At 37.2% G+C, this 21,400-nt stretch overlaps 1 protein-coding gene across 1 annotated transcript in view; it reads left to right on the top strand.

Annotated features, from left to right (window-relative positions):
• Nucleotides 1-300: 300 nt before the first annotated feature.
• The window catches only part of pdzrn4 (PDZ domain containing ring finger 4), a 35,958-nt gene continuing 14,858 nt past the window's right edge, over nt 301-21,400 (top strand). Inside the window, exon 1 of the mRNA XM_051107036.1 lies at nt 301-602. Within this exon, the coding sequence (XP_050962993.1) occupies nt 534-602 (69 nt within the window). The 5' untranslated portion in view covers nt 301-533. The remainder of the gene's footprint in view (nt 603-21,400) is intronic.

Below are 21,400 nucleotides of genomic sequence, written 5' to 3'. Positions count from 1 at the left end.
GATTGATGTATCTCAGCATGAGCTATGTATTTTTAGTTATTCAGTTGGTGGTCGTTACCACCTTATTTAATGCCTTGAGATAAATACCCAGTTAACACAGTCACAGCACTTTCTACGCATCATCTTTTATGAATAACCAACAGACAGTCATTATTATTCATGAGCTAGAGTAGGTGTAGTCATGTGCACTGAGCTTTAGAGGGAGGAACTGAGAGAGAGATAGAGAGAGATGGGCGAGTGAGAGAGGGGGGTGTGTCTCTATGAAGAAGGGTTTAGTACAGTGTGCGTGGATGACTGCTAGCTAGTGTGGATGAGAGAGACACGGGGAGAACGAGGGGGTACGATGCACGCACACAGACAGTCATTCTCAAGGAATCCTGCAAGGCCGGTCAGTGCGTGATTTTTACACAAAGAAGAGGGGGTGAGAGGTACCCACTGATGAGAGACGCTACTCAACGTTTGAGGGAAATCCCCGGTGTGCCTGTGTGCGTGCACTACTGCCAGAGATCTGTTGGGGGACCCGCGACGGCGAGATGGGCTGTAACCTGTGCACGCTGCAGAAGAGAGAGGAGCACTACAAGCTGCTATATGAGATCGCACAGGTGAGTCGAGTCCCGAGACCCTTCTGAAGTTAATGTATGGGATGTCCATGGATTCTCTAGAGATATCTTCTCTATATTTTATAGGCAACTCTGTTAGATTAGCATTTTTTTACACTTGTTTATCCAAAGCAACCTACAAACAGAATAATGCAAGTAGAACAAGTTGTTTCAAGGGACTGGACACTACTCCTCCAAGTAGTAGATGGGGAAACCCTTTTTCGAATGCAAGAGAGAGAGGTGATAGCAGAGAGGTAATAGGAGGCAGGAGAAAGCAAGAGGTGTGGGAATGGAAAGGACCACAAGTCAGGATTCGAACTCTGGTTGAAGTGTGCCCAATAGGCTATCGACTCCAAACCTTGGTTCTAGTAGTACAGTCTTGTGTGAAGAGTTCTTTAGGGGAACTCTTTGTTGTTTTGTGTGATGAATTCCCAACTGCACTGGGGACTTACCTGGAAGCATTTGTCAGGGATCAAAGGAAGTTTTGCTGCACACACCCTTTACAACTCTACTCATGTTCTTGTTCACTTGGGTACAGATGTTGTACAAGATGCTCACAGGTGGGAGGGGGAGAATTTGGGATTTGGGAATTTGTGGTGTTGCAAGAAGAAATCAAGCCTGGATAAGGTGTCAATTCCAGAACAAGTTGCAACAAAACACTGATCATGATTAGTACCACTGTTTTTCCAAACCATTGCCATTGTAGATGGCAGCCACTGGAGTTCTGTAACGGATTCTCAGAAGCAGAATGTTAGAAGTAGAATGTTCTATAATGGATTCTTAGAACTGTAGTGTTTAGAGTTGATGCTAGTCTCGGACCGGCTCAACTTCTGCCTCCGCTCCTCTCCGAGCTGTAGGATTACCCATTTTCCAGTGCTGCATGGGAGGTCAGAGTCCTCGCTCCCTCCTGAGCACTAAGCTTGCAAAATAATATTTTCACGTTGCTCTGATCGCCGCCTCATTAAGCTGTTGTACAAAATGGCTTTAGTCCCTAATTAGATGGTAAACTGTGCCTTTTGTCTGTATGGAAGCCAATCTGGGAGATTATCCCTGTCGGCGACTGGACTGAGGTGATAGAAGTTTGATCCCTACTGCTTCAGTGGGCTTGTGTTTAGAGAGACTTGTTCAGATAGCCTCTTGCTGATAGCGGTGCTGTATTGCCTGTGATTGTGAGTTTTGTACAAGCATTTGCTCTCTAGAGTAAAGAGTGGCTGGCAGCTTTTTGTGAGCGGCGTGTTACCTCTTTTACTCCCTAGAGATTGTGTGTATGTGTCTGGCGGGTTACGGTTTGCTTTTTGCTTGACATGAGATGACTTTTTTATATGTCACATGTTGGTCCCTTTGTTGTTTTAGCAGCGGAGTTCAACTCTCGACTTTGAGTGGGGAGAGAAAGGAATAATGCAATGTCTCCAGGAAGGATGAAGGTACTAGGGAAGGTTGAAAGGAAAGGGAAATCTGGATCTACTCTCTGTGGAGTGAATTCCCAAGCTGGAGTGAAAAGTGTGTCAAGGAAGCGTTGCCTCACATGTTTCTGTTGTTCGGCAATTTAAATTTCCGAGCTTTTATGTTTTGCGGGAAGAAATCAAAGAAAATGTTGCAGGGTTACTCTTGAAGTCACAACAAGAAGCAGACATGAATAAACACAAACACACGCCTACGCTGCAATTTCACGCCCCCTGACAATTTTTGACAGTATTCTTGGCAGCACAGCCCCGTTAGCCCTGGTGGTCGTCTGTGAGATTTATGAGTTTAGTGTGAGTGTTCGCCCCTCAACGGGCTCACCATGGAAATGTATTCTTCTTTCTTTGTTAGCCACATTACGAAGACCCATACTCCTGCACTCTTCCCTCTCTCTCTTACTCTGAGTCTCGAAGGGCTTGGTTGAGTGTTTGTGTTCCGTCAGCAAGATCAAGTTTTGGATTGTAAGGTCTGAGCCATTTCACTTTAATTTGGCTGGTGGATGAAACTGGCAAAATCTCTGTGATTAGCTGCTGTTTATCCAATGTGATTGTGATGTAATAGGGTAACACTCAATGATATGAGGTCATTTTTCAAAATAGCTTTTAAGAAACCAAGCCTTATTTTCTTCACTGCTGTGGAAAACAAGACTGCAAATACCTATGAGTGGGTGGGTGCTTATTAATACACAGTTATTGTGGAAAAAGTATGTGAACCCTAGGAATTAAAGGGATAGTTCACCCAAAAATGAAAATTCTGTCATTAATTACTCACCCTCATGCCGTTGCAAACCCGTAAGACCTTTGTTCAACGCACCTACTACATTCAAGGCCCAGAAAAGTAGTAAGGACATTGTTAAAATAGTCCATGTGACATCAGTGGTTCAACCGTAAAGTTATGAAGCTACGAGAAATTGTTGGATAAAGTTATTATTTTTGTTGTCTTGAACCACTGATGTTATATGGACTATTTTATTGATGTCCTTACTACCTTTCTGGCCTTTGAACATGTTAGTTGTGATGCTGTCTATGCAAAAGTCCAAAACCTCTCAGATTATATCTTAATATCTTACTTTGTGTTCCAAAGAAGAACGAAGACCTTACGGGTTTGGAACGACATGAGGGTGAGTAGTTTAATTTTTGAATGAACTAAGCCTTTAACAATGTGCAAATGGTCACTTATTGAACAAACTGTAAAAACATTCACAGTGCAAGGTGGAAAAAATATGTAAATCCTTGGATTTAATGATTAGTTGACTCTTTTTGGGCAGCAGTATATGTTTATATTAATAAATAATATATTTTTGTTTATAATATAGCGCTATAATTTGTCTTTTCTACTCGATTGTATGAGCTTTTCAGCTCGATTTTCTTCGACTAGTATAATGAACTTATGACTTAACATGTTGTTACTATGGCAACTCTGATTTTACTTAAAGATTTTATCCTGTGCTGAAAATTGATCTACTGCTATAAGGTACACAGAGTCAGGCAACTAGATGTAAATGCATTTATTTCCCCAGTAATCGCTAAACCTCTAGTAATTGCTGATCAGCGGATCTGTAGTAGCATGAGGTGATGGAGGCTATTTCACTCAGTCGAGCTGAAACACTGAGGCTCATGGGAGCAGTGCAGTTTATGACCGTGGTCAGGATCCCTTATGGGGACAGATGCTCAGTGTAATTTCCAGTCTGTGGATCAGCATGGGAGGAGAACGAAAGATATCACCTCCCACTCATTTACTCTCACTCAGACGCTCATCTGCAGTTCCACAAATTTCAGAGATATAAAAAAACAGAAGCAGAACTGTAGCAATTACGTCAGTTCCATCTGCTATTTGTAATTCACCTTGTTCCAAAAGATTTTGATTTTTAATTTAACATGAAAAAGCTGGCACTAGTTTACCTCTGCGCCCCCTACAGTGGCCATCGAGGGTCAGAGGAAGTGTTGGTCCCGAGAGCACTAACAACCATATGGATCTGGATCTGTGTGAGTGAATTGGGCAGTCAGTGTATCACAGCCTTCAAGTTTAATGGGCCTCCAGATGGAGGGCAACCTTTAGAGAGACCTGCCAAAAGAAGCTGGCTTTTGTGAGTGTGTAAGATTGAGTTTCAAGTGTGTATGTGTGTAAGGATACTTCACACTGCTGCCTGAACCAAGGTCTCCCTTATTGGCATCGTCACTGTTGGGCCACATCCCCTGTCTCTCTCTCAGAAGACTCTCATCCATCTTCCTGTCCCGGAGCCTTTTTTTGAACAATGCTCCTTGCTGATGAAATGCGATGGGTGTGGAACGAAAAAAGGGAAAGACAGAGAAACATGTAGTTTTGATTGATCTTGTGAGCGTGTTGGATGATAAGCCTGTCAGATAGCACAGACCCTGGGGTGATCATATCAGCAGACCCTGCCAACTCCAGGCCAGGCAAAGCGTGTGTGTGTGTGTGTGCATATGATGGAAATCTCATTTAAAGGCCATATCATTCTTTTTGGCTCTAGCATGCATGGAATGATTGCATAATTATTGCTAAAAATAGACTCAACTTGCAGTGGTCCTGGTGATTTTCTGCTTTAGTGAAATGACAGATGCTGAGTTCATCTTTTTTTCTTGATCTGGAAAGAGAGCAGATGACCTCATCTAAACCTGTGTCTTATGCCATTTATGCAGCTACTGATCTTCCTTACCAGATGCACCATATTACCTGCTGTTGTGTGTATGGTTTCACGTTTACAGTATGCCAGATTTTAGACTTTATATGAATGTGTAGAAGGTTACCTTGGCTTTCAAAAGCTTACAAGAACAGATCTATGATAGTTCATTACATTTTTGTTGAATTAAAAGAAATTAATCACTTTTGGGGACACATCATTTCATCCATCCATTCATCCATCTGTTATTTATCTCTGTGTCTATCTGACCGACCATCCGTCCATTATCTATCTCTATGTCTATCTGTCCGTCTATCTATCTATCTATCTATCTATCTATCTGTCTTTTATCCATCCATCCATCCGTTATCTATCTCTCTGTCCGTCTGTCCGTCCGTCCATTATCAATCTGTCTCTGTATCTATCTATCTGTCTGTCTATCCATTATCTATCTGTCTGTCTGTCTGTCTTTTATCCATCCATTCATCCATCTATCTATCTGTCCGTCTGTCCATCCATTAACAATCTATCTATCTGTCTGCCTGTCTTTTATCCATCCATCCATCCGTTTTCTATCTCTCTGTCTGTCTGTCCATCCATTATCGATCTGTCTGTCTGTCTGTCTTTTATCCATCCATCCATCCATCCATCCATCCATCCATCTATCTATCAGTCCGTCCATCCGTCCATTACCTATCTATCTATCTATCGATCTATCTGTCTATCTGTCTGTCTGTCTGTCTTTTATCCATCCATCCATCCGTTATCTATCTCTCTGTCTGTCTGTCCGTCCATTATCGATCTGTCTCTATATCTATCTATCTGTCTGTCTTTTATCCATCCATCCATCTGTTATCCATATGTTTGTCTGTCCGTCTGTCCTCTATCTATCTATCTGTCTGTCTGTCTTTTATCCATCCATCATCCGTTATCTATCTCTCTGTCTGTCTGTCCATCCATTATCAATCTGTCTGTCTGTCTTTTATCCATCCATCCATCCATCCATCTATCTATCCGTCCGTCCATCTGTCCATTATCTATCTATCTGTCTATCTATCTGTCTATCTGTCTGTCTGTCTTTTATCCATCCATCCATCCGTTATCTATCTCTCTGTCTGTCTGTCCGTCCATTATCGATCTGTCTCTATATCTATCTATCTGTCTGTCCGTCCATTATCCATCTATCTGTCTATCTGTCTATCTTTTATCCATCCATCCATCCATCAATATCTGTCTATCTGTCTATCTTTTATCCTATCTATCTATCTATCTATCGGTCTGTCTGTCTGCCTGCCTGTCTGTCTACCTGTCTGTCTACCTATATATGTCTTTTAGTTGGTTCTGTCTGTCTGCCTGTCTGTCTACCTATATATGTCTTTTATTCATCCTTCCATTTTTTTATCTATCTGTCTAGCCATCCGTCTGTATTTTAATAATTTAAAATTATTTTAGTTTTTAGTGCCGAATTATTAATTAATTAGATTAAATTGTAAAGAATGTTAATGTTGTCAGTTTATCGGTTATCTGCATTAACAAAAATAACAGCTGTTTCTAGGTATCGGCCACAATTTTAATACGTTTGCACTCATGTAATCTTTTCTTATCACTGACTGTAATAAGAAGTGCCAACAGGGTCATTATCATTGCTGTTACTGTATCTACCACTCAGGTGGATTGAGTTTCATGGGATTTTACACTTCTGTCTGATCTACTTCCCATATGACTGTCTCTCAAGTGAAATTATGAGGTGACCTTTTCTTTTTTGTGTTATTTCATTTTAAAAAGTGCAGGCTTGACCTTTACATCCGTATAGCAAACCCACTCGACCAGTCAGACCTTCTGATTGAAGGTCTTCACTATGAGCCCCTCTGTCTGTTCTCATTTTTCCCATATACCATATGCACCACTTGTGCGACCACACTAGCCATGCGAAGCAAAAATATACTTTGCATCAGCCAGACACTCTGGAGGATATACTGCATATGGGTTTAGACACACAACTCCCCTTTTAAACACTTTATTTTCTTTCTAAGTAGGCCAAGTTGCAGTTAGTATTGTTTTGCTCTTTCAGAACAGACTAACTTGTTAACTCCTTTTTGAAATTATGAATATGCATAAATGATATCTTTTTCCCAAACTTGTCGTTTTGTATTCTTAACCCAATCCTAGCCTTTCTTTTTTCTCTTTTTAAGACAATTATAGTCCAATTTCAGCAGAAGAGATAATAAAAGTTCTTTGTCTGGAACCGCAGTGGAGATGACCTGCTTGTCTGCCCTAGACACACTGGTGTGTAATTAGTGCTGGGCTTCAGAGCTGATTGGTAATTATAAGAAGTTATGGAGTTTTGTCTTTCCTTCATCATGCAATCCTCTGTGAGTCGGCCCAATTGTCAAGTCAAAAGGGGCTGATTACACCTCCGTCACACATGGGTGCTACACGAATGAAACATAGGGCATTAAATCTACATACCGCTGTTCACTTGACTTAATGACAAGAACAAGTGTGATGGATCTAGCATGAAAAAAAATGGAAAATCTTCCTGAGATGTGTTTTTTGTCACGGTTCTTGGATTAAAATCACTGATATTGCTAAATAACCAAGTTAATGCCTCAGTATTAAGCAAAAGAAAGCAACATGAAATCAAAAATTACTTTCTTAATACATTTTTATGGTCTAATAATGAACGATTCATCAGTTTAGTCCTCATAATACTTAATCAAAACTTACTCTTTCTCTTTTAAATGACTTTGCTTATTCAGTGATGTCATTTAGGCCTGACGATAATATTATCTAATGACAAAATAGCTCTTTTTCACAATCCAATTGACTTCCTATAGATAAAATCAACCAAAATAGTTTTTCCCCACACTGAATATGAATATGAGTCTGAAATGCATGAAATTTCTCTATTAAAATGGGTTTCCGATGGCAATTCATATTAACATCAAATTTAGGTTGTTTTGGATTTATGTTTTTATCAAGTGATTGATTTCCTATAAATAAAATAAACCTAAATTGCACACAGAATATCATATTTCAATGTAAAATACGTCAAGCTATTAAAAGTGGTTTCAAATGGCAATTCGCATTGACTTCAAATTAGGTGGTTTTCGTTGATTTGTTCTACATTGATTGGGTCTGTATAGCAGGTTTATAGTGCACTGGAGGATTGTGTATTGATCCATTTGTAATTAACACACAATTAGCAGGTACATACGTCTAGATGACAATTCCTAATATCCCATCTGGCCGAGGACCCAGGGAGGAAATAACGTGTGCGTTGCGCAGCTGCCAGTGTATTGTGGAGAATTACAGTTCAAGAGCTCTTCAGACAAATTCAGATAATTTATGGGTTGTGTGTGATGTATCTGCAATATTAAAACAATATGTGAGCACTGCAGTTCAATTCAATAGTGCAGTTACTTGGTAAGATTGTTATGTGGATCAAATAATAAAGCGTCTGTGTGCAAGGTTAAGGCATAGGAATGGATCTCGGTGGCTTCTTGTGTCTGTACGGCACCAGAAATGTGGATGATACCCCTCCCCCACCTCACTTTCTGTCTGTTCTTTTGTTCTTGCAAAGGTGAGACATTTTCTGAGAGAAAACAGGGAGCAGAAGGCTGAGGAATTATGGGAGGCTGAAATTGCAGTGTTTATCAGAGACTAATTTCGATGTAACTTCACATTGTTTGTACACTTGAATGGACTATTATATGGAGAGAGACCTTGTGTCTTTGCAGACATGCTGTCTTACATCTGGCAATAGCAAACAGGATTGGATGCATTTCACCTTTCATCACACACATCTTACACACACACACACACACATACAGGGAGGTCACTGCTCCTGTCTGTTCCTCTTGGCTGGCCTCGGCCCCCTGTGTGAGTGACAGTCTGTCAGTGTGAGACACAAACTGGCCCGGGTCATTTCCTCCGAGTCTGACACCAGCACACTGTGACATCCCTAATTCAACAGCAATGATAAGCTGATATCACTCAAACATTCCTTGTAAATGTGTTTAACTTGTTGCCAGGTTCCTTTAACAACAAACATGCATTTCTGAAGGGTTGAAATTTTGACTTTTTCACATTAAAAATTTTAAATGATTTTTTTGCTGCTTTTTAAAATACCATTTATGTATAGATTTTATTGTTGTACTCTTGTGCCAGATTCTTAAATATGATAAATAGCGGTTAAATGATTAATCGCGATTAATGGCATCCAAAATAAAAGTTTTTGTTTACATAATATATGTGTGAATACTGTGTATATTTATTATGTATATATAAACACACACACATACAGTATATATTTAGAAAATATTTACATGTAAATAATTGATATTATATAAATAGTTTTAATATATAGACATACCATTTTTCTTAAATATATACATGCATGTGTGTGTATTCATATATATGTATATATAGTATACACAACAAAACCAATATTTTGAACTGGTATATATGTCTGGTGTAAAAATTAAAATGAATGTCAATATTAAGAATAACAAGGGCTCTCACATACAATTTCTTAAAATGCTTTTCAATTATTTTAGCAGCAAATTGGCTTTATCGCAGAAAATGGCCGATATCGATAACCATAAAAATGCTTAATATCGGTGCCGATACTCAGCCAGGACCATAATCGGTCGACTCCTATTTTAAATGAAAGTATTAAAAAAAATAGAAAAAGTATTTAAAACTATTTTCGTGGCAAATCGACTTTGAAAATGACTGATACGATAACCACAAAAATGCTTCATATCGGTGCCGATAATTGGCCAGGACGATAATCAGTCGACCCCTATTTCAAATGAAAGTATAAAAAAAAGTATAAGAAGTATTTTTAATTATTTTAGCGGCAAATTGGCTTTGAAAATGACTGATATGATAACCATAAAAATGCTTAATATCAGTGCCGATACTCAGCCAGGACCATAATCGGTCAACTCCTATTTTAAATGAAAGTAGAAAAAGAGTAGAAAAAGTTTTTGAAATTATTTCAGTGGCAAATCGGCTTTGAAAATGACTGATGCGATAACCATTAAAATGCTTCATATCGGTGCCGATAATCGGCCAGGACGATAATCAGTTGACCTCTATTTTAAATGAAAGTACAAAAAAGTGTAACAAGTATTTTTAATTATTTTAGCGGCAAATTGGGTTTGATAATGACCGATACCGATAACCTTAAAAATACCTAATATCGGTGCCGATAATTGGCCAGGACGATAATCAGCCGATCCCCATTTCAAATGAAAGTGTATAAAAAAGTATAAAACATATTTTTAATTATTTTAGCAGCAAATTGGGCTTGAAAATGACCAATAACGATAAGCATAAAAATGCCTAATATCGGTGCCAATAATCGTCCAGGTCAATAATCAATTGACTCCTATTTCAAATGAAGATTTATTATTTATATCTGTATTTGGCTGTATTTGTTGAACTGATAACTGGTCTCTAATTGTGTAAATGTCATATTGAAGCCTGTAGATCTCATTCTCTTGTCATTGCTTGTCACTCAGGCCTTTTCGCTCATTGAGTCCGAACGTGTGCGTCTTGGAAAGGTTCTGTGTGTTCATTCGATACTGTGACACTATCAAACTTGAGTTGGGTTTCTAGCGTGCTTGAAAAGTCATTAGCAGCTCTCTGAGGTCTCCTGCGCGGTCCGTTTGCGGATTAAGTATCAAGCGGCCCATCTGTGGGGCACACCGTGGAGTCTCCACTCTGTAACCAGATCTGCTCTCTGAAACATCAGTAGGGTTCAAGTCTTAGAGCAGATCTTTTCCGGGAAATTAGCAGTTTTGTGTCCTATTGTTTGCTTTCGTAAACAACTATTAAGGTTGGCACATTAAGGTATATATTAAAGTATGCATTATATTATATTATATATTCTGCACTGATAAATATTGAATTAATGGAGTCACAAGTGTGTCCCCTATCCTTGTCCTTTCCTATGAAAAATATTTTCATTTTATCTGCTCATTCAAATTCTTCTATGTCTATTTCTGATTAGCCAATTATGCCCAATTCATACTTGAAGTCATCCGTTGAGCAACTGCAAAAGCGGGTGCTGACTGACTGCCGACAGGCTGAATGGAGCTAAATTGCACTGCAAAACAACCCAGTATGATGTGCATTAGGGGCTGTTTGAGTCAGAGACTGTCTTTAAGCAAGCGTGTGTTTAGATGTCCGTTCACACACATCTGACGTGCTCTTGAAGACTGTTCAGGTGTGAAGGCGTGTGTTATTTTTTCTATCCACCTAGCGGAATCCGACTCCACACATGAGGAATAATGCTAATTGGCGTGTAACAGGAAGAGCTGGGAATTACGCACGCATTCAGAGAGAGAGAGAGAGAGAGAGAAAATCTCACGGCTGGTAGCTCATTAAAGGGCTGTTATAATTTGATTTAAATCTGTCGTTCACACATTGAAGTACTCACACAGCGTACCTGGTTTTACTCAGACGGTGCAGGTTTTCGTATTTGATTAATCGTGATATTAGGCTTCAGATTTGATGCCGAGCAGATGTCTGTTTTGGACGTGTGGTGGCGGCCGCCATGTGCCACACCTGTAGTGGTGAATTAGCTACACGCAGAGCATGACCGACCCGTGCCAGCCCACGCGCTATTGCCAGACACATTCATCAGGCTTTGGATCCACAGACGTGGGATGCAGAACAAAAGATTTTCACACAATAATATGGACCTTGATTTGTGTGTTTTTGTCTAGAAATGTGTTTGGATTGGCATGCAAGTGTGCAACACCACTTTCTGTGATTTTTATGGTGGAAAAGTACATCAACAGGAGTAATTCTGTCATGTTGACGTGTACTTCAACGATGCTGACAACTAGACCTCGCTCAAGTTATTTAGCATATTAAAGGGATGGTTCATCCAAAAATGAAAATTCTGACTTACCCATCCTCATGTCGTTTCAAACCTGTAAGACCTTTGTTCATCTTCAGAACACAAATTGAGATATGGGCTATTTTAATGATGTCCTTACTACCTTTCTGGGCTTTGAACATGGTAGTTGCGTTGGTATCCATGCAGGATCCGAAAGCTCTCGGATTTCATCAAAAATATCTTAATTTGTGTTCTGAAGATAAATGAAAGTCATGCGGGTTTGAAATGACATGAGAGTAAGTAGTTAATGACAAAATTTTTATTTTTGTGTGTAACTCAGAAATGTACTTTATGCGTTGTGAAACTGTGTGAAAGTAATTTGTACAAGCTCTGACCTCCTCTTGAACTCAAATGCATTGGATTATAAAGCAGTTACTGTACAGCTCCCTTGATTTAATTTAGAAATATTGGTACTTGGTACTTAGTGTGTGTTTGTCTATTCATATGGCTATTGTTTGTGCTGTTCCTGTCTGTAATGATGGCAGATGTAAGGTTAATCTGTGTGTAATGTGTGTAGGAGGAAGTACCAGACAATAAGCCCCTGGCACCGGACACACTGCATCTATTAGAGTCAGTCTGAAAGGGAGACACATGAATGAAGCTCACAGTGGAAGATAAGCCACTACTGTACATTAGACTCCTTACTAGAACACTACATCCATTTGTTTTTCTTTGTTGCATTCAGTCATCTTCTGTTTACTTCTTTCTTAAAGAGGTTAAATTAAATTTACCCCATGATTTACTTACCCATCCAAGCCATCCTAGGTATATATGACTACATTGCTGTTTTACCTGTTTAAACACTGGGTTGGTATTTCTGCACGATGCAGGACAATTTTGAAGTTGGAGTTGAAAATGAGATGGGAGTTTATCGACCTACCCTAACTGTTTTGACCCGGATTACACAGACTACGCATGTGCATCACAGAGCTAGACAAGACGAGCATTTAAGGTTAAAAAACATATAAAATGTTTTTTTTTTTAGAAAATAACCGATCTTTTTGCTAGATAAGACCCTTCGTCGTCATCTTCGCATTTAAGGTTGCATTTAAACTGCATTTTGGAAATTCAAACTCGCGGTTACCATAAAAGTCCACTATATGGAGAGAAATCCTGAAATCTTCTAGAACATTCCAAAGCAGTCATTTATGAGGTTATATGACTGTTAATATCCTACCTTGAAAGGCAGCTCACTAAGCTTTGGAACAGAGTCTCTCTAGAGAAGAGTCCTTCATTAAAAGTCATTAGTAAGGCATGGTGGGACACTCCTACCAGCGAAATCAGCTGAAATAATGAAGCATACCCACTGAAACCACAAATCACCCTCAGATCTGTCTTTCCCGCTCTCTCTCTCTCAGCCTGACTGCAGTACCCATAACTCTCCATGGCTCGCTTGACTGATTCCTGAGGCATTTTAAGGTTGAGACACCAGGTTCAATGCCCTTCAGGAGCAATCAGTAGTTTTCAGCATTAGGTCAAGTGAGAGTCAGCTTGTACAAAAAAGGCAGGTTTAACCCTGAACCTCAGGTCTTCTCTGCTTTTATTGTTGTATTGCATAGCCTTGTTCTATTGTGGTGATGGTTATGATTAATGTCGGCTTGTTCCACAGCATTTTTACCATGACATTTATTGCTGAACCTTGAAGTGAACTCACAGCACAGCACAACCAATAGCTAAATTCAGACCTTGGTCCAGTTTTTTTGCTTCAATAAGGATCAGTGGTTTTGAAGGTTGGTAGATTTAAAGCTGAAGTGTGTAATTTTTCAGTGTTAAAATGCTTTCTTTCAAAACATTTGCTGAATTTGAAACTGCAGACCAGCATTTTTGCCATAAAGATACATGGGAAAGGTAGTAAAAGTAGCATGCTAGCAGTGGAATAAATACGAGATGAAAGGAAAAAGTGTTTCTGTGCTTTCTCTCGCTATTATGTTGTTAGGTAATTATACTGTATATAAATTGCGGGCATCGCTTTTTTACTTTCACTTTCAAGATTCGCAATCACACATACTCTGTTTACAACAGAGCGGCAGTACTTACCACACATTTTACAAGATTAGATGTCAGTGGTGCTTAGGATCTGCAAATCATTTGCCATCATCCTGTCAGTCATCTCTCCTTACTCTGTTTATGTGGTAAGTCAAATTTTATGTACTGTAATGTAGCAGGCTACTGCTAGCAAGAGACTAACCATGTCCCTATGTGGCTCTGTATAACGCATACAGACTCACGATTCGGGGGAAGTTTTTGTGAAACCTATCTGAAGTAATTTCTTTTGCAATTTCTAGTGCCAGAGAAACCCTAATGCAATCCGACACTGACCAGAAAGAGCAACAAGCCCCAACATGTTGAGCCCGTTTCGTTCAAGACCTGGAAATAGAGCAGGCGAGGTGGACAAAGAGACACAACCCTGTCAAAAATCAGTTCTCATTCTGAGAATATTTCATTTATTCTCACTCCTGTAGACTGTAATGGAAAAACAATTCCCGGTGTCTGGATTCAGCACTCTATGACAGCATGCGGTGTGATTGTACATATTGAGACTGCTTGCGTCGGGTTATTGTAGTGAGGCATTGAGACTAAATAAACGTTTTGTTGACGCAGTTTGTCATAACCCATGTCATCCTTGGCTGGGTCCTGCTGAAGGACTCATTAGTTAGACATACACTGCTCTCTGTGATATATGTGCCTGTTATTTCGAATGCATTATTTATTTTTGTACCTGAAAATAGAGAAGAATGAGAGGTATTTATACCGCTTGGAGGATCAAGCCGAGGTTGGTGCTAATGGAGAATTTAATTATGTTGTGAAAGGTAGACATTTGCCTGCAGGGTGAACTCTGCCAGCGTTGTGTTGTGTAGTCAAACTCCCACTGCCTGATTCCCACAGAATAAGTCAGTGGCATATTGCCACCGAAAACCTCTTTGAGGAGTAATTCTTTGTCCCTAAAGAGGAATTTTAATTTAACGCACAAGCACACGCATAAGCAATGGCAGTGGAGACGGTTGAATCTCTATGGTGATGCTGTGTAATCACTGAATACTGTGTATGTGATATGTGTGTTAAAAAAGGACAAGGTGGGGGAAGGCTTGTACTTGCAGATGCTTGTGCCTTTCTAGGTGTTACATCTTATTTCTGTAGTATAATTAGGTTTAGAATAATTTAGGTGAAGTTTGTATTAGCATTAGGTTGAAATAGCAGTTTTAAAAAATAACTGTTTTCAAACAGGTTTCCTTGAAAACTCTCCTCGCCTGCAATCAGGCGACTATTATACAACTATTAAAACATTTTTGGTAATTTACATATTTGATGTGAAACTTAAATGCATATTAGAAATGTTGGCTTGCCAACTAACTGAAAGTTTATATTGAAGTACTAAAATTAATAAAACTAAAACTAAAATAAAAATGTGTTAAATCAAATTGGAATCTTTAAAATAAAAATCGAAACTAAAAACGTAAACTAAAATTAAAACGACAATAAAAAAAGCAAAATATTAAACAAATAATAGTATATACAGTAAATAATACTAAAATAGCACTAAATGGCAACAGTTATTTAAGCATTTTAGAAAAAGATTAAAGAGGCAAATAACAAAATTATTAAAACTTAAAATAAAATTAAAAGGAAAAAGCAAAATAGTAAAAAAAAAATAATAATAATAATAATATACCAAAATAACACTAAGTGTCAGGATGGATAAACAATTATTTTATAATTTTTAAATACTGTATTTGTTATTTAAATAATATTTATCTTTAGAAAAAGATAAAAAAGGCAAAAACAAAATTGTTAAACCCTAAACCTTTTAGCATTTATAAATATTGTGTTTGTTTATTAAAAAAAATGTTTTAAAAATTAAAAAAATATATATTAAAACGTAAACTAAAATTAAAATGAAAACAAAAAAGCTAAATATTAAAAAAAATAATAGTATATAAATACTACAAAAATAGCACTGAATGTAATTGGATAAATAGTTATTGTAGCATATTTAAATACTGTATTCAGTATTTAAATAATATTTAAATATTAAATAAGGTTTCAGTATTGGTAAATATTACAAATATTTACATTTAAGAATTTTGATAATCCCTGTTTTAATTTAAAAAAAAAAAGAGGCAGTTTAATTTAAAAAAATGTTGCTTCAGTTTAAGGTTTGTCAAACTTATAATTGTTAAATTTCATAATGGAGGATAATGTGGGTGTGTGCCATAGAGTCTGGTTTTAATTAATTACCCCAAGTTATTATCATGACTAATCTGCTTAATTTGCTTATTTGTTTGCAATCTGTTTAGTATGCTTGGATTCTACTTGTAATGAGACAAAACTCCTTTTGCTGCCACACATTGAAAGTAATTTGCACCAAATTTCTCTTATACAGAAAGTCCTTGCACTTTTCTTTCTCCTCCTCTCTCCCTCAGCCATGCGTTTCGTTGGGGGACTAATTGCCTCTCATTAATTTCTTGCCACGTTGATTAATCAGTGCAGAGACGACATGGAAAATAGCATATGCAAATAGTTAATAGTCTCTTTTTGAATATCTGAATAGTTAACGACACGGCGAGTTAGTTATCAGTCTCCGAGTAAAATCTAATGAAGAAAATGAATTTGAATAATAGCAGACTGTGACACAATCTATGTGGTTTCTCTTCCGCAGCGAGACGACGCCTGTCGACGGGAGTTTTATAGACTCCTACAGCTGTGCAGAGAAAGAGTCTGGGCACTAATATGCTAAATTCAGTTTTTTGAGTCTTTCCTTTTCGATTAGTCTTCCATGTGCCGTTGCCATTGAGCACCTGCAGTGAATAGATGGCTGACTGAGCCTTTCGCCGTCTACTCAATATAAAAATTACGGTTGCCCGAAGTGTGAAACCGTATTCAGAAAGGCATCTACGGAGTCACCAAAAGAACTTGGTTAGCCGCTTGCTAGCGTTAACCTGTTACATTACAGTACATAAACTTTCACTTACCGCATAAACAGAGTAAGAAGATATGATTGATAGGACAATGGCAAATGATTTGCAGATTCTGAGCACCACTGACAAACATCTAATAGTACCGGTGATCGCGAATATCCAAAGTGAAAATGCAAGTGAAGCTAGCGTTAATTCAAAAGCGATTTCAACGTCCCGCATATTAATAGCGGCTCCTTGATGCCCACAATTTATATACAGTATAATTACCCAACTATATAATTGCGAGAGAAAGTAATGAAATATATTTTTTCCTCACATCTCCAATTTATTCCCTTATCCCTGGTGAAAAAAACAGCATATGCTGGTAGGTATGTTTTGATGCTGGTTTAAGCTGGTTTTTGCTGGTCATGTTGCTGGTCAAGGACCAGCATGAACCAGCAAAGGACCAGCATAAACCAGCTAAGGACCAGCAGGTTAGGCAGGTTTTGATGCTGGTTTAAGCTGGTCCTTTGCTGGTTTATGCTGGTCCTTAGCTGGTTTATGCTGGTCCTTTGCTGGTTCAAAACCATCTTAAACCAGCATCAAAACCTACCTAACCAGCATTCCAGCATCAAAACATACCTACCATCACCAGGGATGCCGGTTCAACATGTAATGTCTGTCAGCATGGGTGTCGGTAGGCCATTTTTTAGGGGGGCTAAACTGACTACTCAGCCCCCCTTTATATTTCGAATGAAAATTGCGGCAGACTTCAAACGGCTCCTCCCGTCTTTCTTTCAGCGTGTTCTTCAATTCGCAGACTGCTGTGGCGCAGAGCGAAAAACGAAGGACGAGGTCTGTGTTTATCAATAGACTGTTATAATATCTGCATATGTGCAGTTTAAATACAGTATATAAAAGATCATGGGGTATAAAAGATTCGCTGTGTTCACCCCTCATCACAGCACAACTGTTTCCTCCAGCGAAAATTAAGCACATAAACGCATACTTTATAAAATGTCCCGTCCCATTTTCATTTGAAAATTTAACTTTCAATAGTGTCTAGTGCATGTGGCAAAGAGGTTTGCATACATCAGCTAAGGAAAGAGGCTTGCACTAGAAATGCAAACAGTAAAATTTTGTATTGTACAGTAAACAGGTGTGTGTGTGTGTGTGTGTGAGATCAGAAAGACTTGTATTTGGCTTATTCAGTAATCAAATGTTATACCTATCTATACAATACAGTGGAATATTGCAATAAGTATAGTATACCACCCCTATTAGTCAAACATTTTTTGTTTATATATATATATAATTTTTGTTATTATATCCTTATTAGGGGCTGAGCCCCCCTAAAATGAAAATCCTAGTGTCGCCCCTGTCTGTCAGCCATTGTCGATGGATGATTGCATTGTCTATAAGATGAGATGTTTTTGGCATTGTGAATGGGATTGTGTGTCAGATATTGTGTTTTTGCTCAAACATAATACCCTAAAGAATCCTTTCTGATTGCTTGACACTTCCCAGGTGGGATTTCACTATGTTATGCTCTCATGCCTTTATTCCTTTTGGATTCACAGTGTTGAGAAACTCAAAGTGTGACTTTCCTACAAATGTGCCATATAAAAGACTATAGACCGACGTCTTTCATCGACGTTTAGCTCCTTTGTCAGTTTTTTTAACAACTTGTGTTGACGTAATGCTGTTTGTGTGTGCGTTTACCTGTAGCTGTTGTATTTTCCGCCGTTTGGCCAAGAGGTTCTCATCCAATTCTTATCTCACATGCCACATGTGTTTAAACACACACACACACACACATATACACATACACACATGCAGTCTTATCACTTCTTTGTGCTTATCTCACCTGTGCAAAATCATTCAGCTTGGAGAAAATAAACAAGCCTGTAGATATGTGTCACCTGACGAGAACTGACCCAAATATGACAGCTCTGACAACGCGCACACACATTGTACTCTCCACTTTAGCATTCAGATGTACTACGTGGTCCTCTTGAGGCAGAGCTGGTATTGTAAGTCTGAAATCAATATGACGGGTCTGAGGTGACTGCACTACGTTCCAGCTTCAGACCTTGTTATCCAGGTGGCACATGACCTTTTCCGAGTCGTGTATTGAGGTGGAATGTGGAGGTGGGTTGGAGAAGCTTTGTTGGTGTGCGGCGGCCACATTTCATTGACGTTAATGACCTTTAAATTCATATCGCTCTGGATCAACGTTAACCAACGTGAACTTCAGAGTTTCTTCACCCACTGATCTTTTAGACAAGATCTAAATCTATAGAAATCAATGGGCTGTTTCTCTACTGGTGGCTATTCATTGACTTTAATCCACTTTCTTAGGAAGTAACAAATGTTATGGGCATAAAACAAGTTGTCAACCTTGAAAATCAACCACGCAATGCCTATTTTTAGTTTCATTTATTAAAGTCTAGTGATTCAATACAGATATTTGAGTGGCTTAGTTATTGATTGTAAGCCTATAATTATTGTCATGTCATGGTAAATATTAAAAATCTAAGTAGTACTTTACAATAAGGTTTATTAGATAACATGAACTAAGAATGAACAATACTTCTACAGCATTTGTTAATCGTAGTCAGTGTTAATTCCAGCATTTACTAATATACTGATAAAAATCACGTTGTGTTTGTTAACATTACTTAATGCACTGTGAACTAACATAAACTAACAATAACTGTATTTTTATTAACTAAGATTAACATAGATTAATATATACTGTGATAAATTCATTGTTCATTGTTCGTTCATGTTAGTTAATACATTAACTAATGTTAGAAAATGACACCAAAATCTATACTATTTTGTATAAAATAAAATATTTATTTATTTATTTCACACTTAATGAATAATGTATAATGAACAGTAAAATGTATATTTATTTTAATATTTTATTTACTTTATATATTTATTATTATTATTATTATTAATGAAATATTATATGTATTATTATGTATGTTTATTACTATTATATTTAGTTTGATATAATCTTTAATAGTGTTATTAAATTCGAGGAGTTTCGAGAATTCAATCAGCAAATGTAACAATTTATTAATATATTATAAATTATATAAAAAAATGTCATATATTTGGCAAAGGTAAAAATGTTTTGCATTTAAAAATGTTTTGTATTTTTATTATTTATTTTATAATATTTATGTAACATATATGTATTACTGTTATATTTAGATGATATAATCTTTAATAGTGTTAAATTATTACAGTTGCATGTTGTTAAAGGTCATATAAATGAATTATTTTTGCATTTTATTATTTATTTTATAACTTTTTTACTTGAAATGTACTATATATATTTGTTACTATTATATTTACATTTATATAATTTTTAATAGTGTTATTAAATGACTAGAGTTGTATGTTAAAGGTCATCTAAATGTAAAAATGTTTTGCATTTTATAATTTATTATATAATATTTATGTATTTAATATTATGTATTTTTATTATTTATTATATTGTATGTATTTTTATTTTAAATGGATTACTACATAATGTATTACTTTTATATAATCTTTAATAGTGTTAATTAATTATTAGAGTTGCATGTTGTTAAAGGCCATCTAAATGTAAAAAGGTTTTGCATTTTTATTATTTATTGTGTTATATTTTATATATTTAATAATACATGTATTATTACATATTTATTACTAATAACCTTATTTTCATAACATCTTTAAAAGCATTATTAAATTATTTATCAATGAAAAAATTTAATGTTTTTAACAATTAAATTTAAGTTAACAAATGAACTCATTAGATCATTAGATGCATGATGTTAAAAGGAAATCTAACTGTAAAAATAAAGAAAATAAGCAGAGGCATGTAAATCTCCATCGTTGACCACAAATGTACAGCCATATGCTTGATATCAATTACTGTATTCTAAGAGTGAAGCAATAGCTTCATTCCTATTTGTTCCCATTTTGCCTTAACCATCATGCTGACATATTTTTTGTGGGTGTAAGTTTTAGTTTCCTTTATTTCATCACCAGACCTTTAGCTTCTGTTGTGTCTAAATAAACTGAACTAGTTTCAACCAGACACAAGCATTATTCTCAGCGCTGAGGATCGCATCTGTTGAGCTTGCTGCACAGATGACCCCAGCCAGCTCAGAAGACGAGACTCAGCAGGTAGAGAGTCTCCATCTCTGTGTGCATATTTTGACTGTTCCCTAGTTACCGCTGGATTAATTGGCCCATCTGGTGAGACGCAACTAGCCCGATGATCCCTTGCTCTTCAGTCTTCCTGTAAGGAACATTGCAGGACGCGAATATGACTTGATGAATGTCTGGGAGCAAAGGTCCCTGTCATGTAGTGTCGAATGTTGAGGTCGTTCAACAGCAGTTGTACCTGACAGCCCGAGGCGCAGAATGCTAAGCGCGGCCCCCAAAACAAAAGAAAATAGATGGAAAAGATCTAAAGGCCACTCTTTGTTGATGGCATTCACAAGAAATGTGAAATGAGGTATGAAATCTTAAGGAAGTCCTATGTAATTAGGCTGATTTCCAGTTCTGCCTCACAGGAACCACATAGCTGAAGGAAAACTGCTCAGTGTAGAATAAATCATGTGTAAAGGAGCTCCTACCTTGAAGTCTCAGTATGGACAATGTGACCTAGTTTTTTCAGCATTAGCTAATAAATTCACCTATATGTTGAAAATCACCATGACACAATAAGCTTGAATTAATGTGTATTGAAAATGCACTCTGTGTGACTCTTTGAATTTTATTTTATTTTATTTTATTTTTTTATATTTTATTTTATTTTGATGGCCAGAAAAATAAGTTTACACTTTGAGGACTAATCATTAAAATATTTTTTTGCACTGGG

This window comes from Labeo rohita, chromosome 4 (genome assembly GCF_022985175.1).
Source record: "Labeo rohita strain BAU-BD-2019 chromosome 4, IGBB_LRoh.1.0, whole genome shotgun sequence".
NCBI lineage: Eukaryota > Metazoa > Chordata > Actinopteri > Cypriniformes > Cyprinidae > Labeo > Labeo rohita.
The sequence above is the reverse complement of the archived record's forward strand: the minus strand, read 5'-3'. Positions and strand labels throughout refer to the sequence as shown.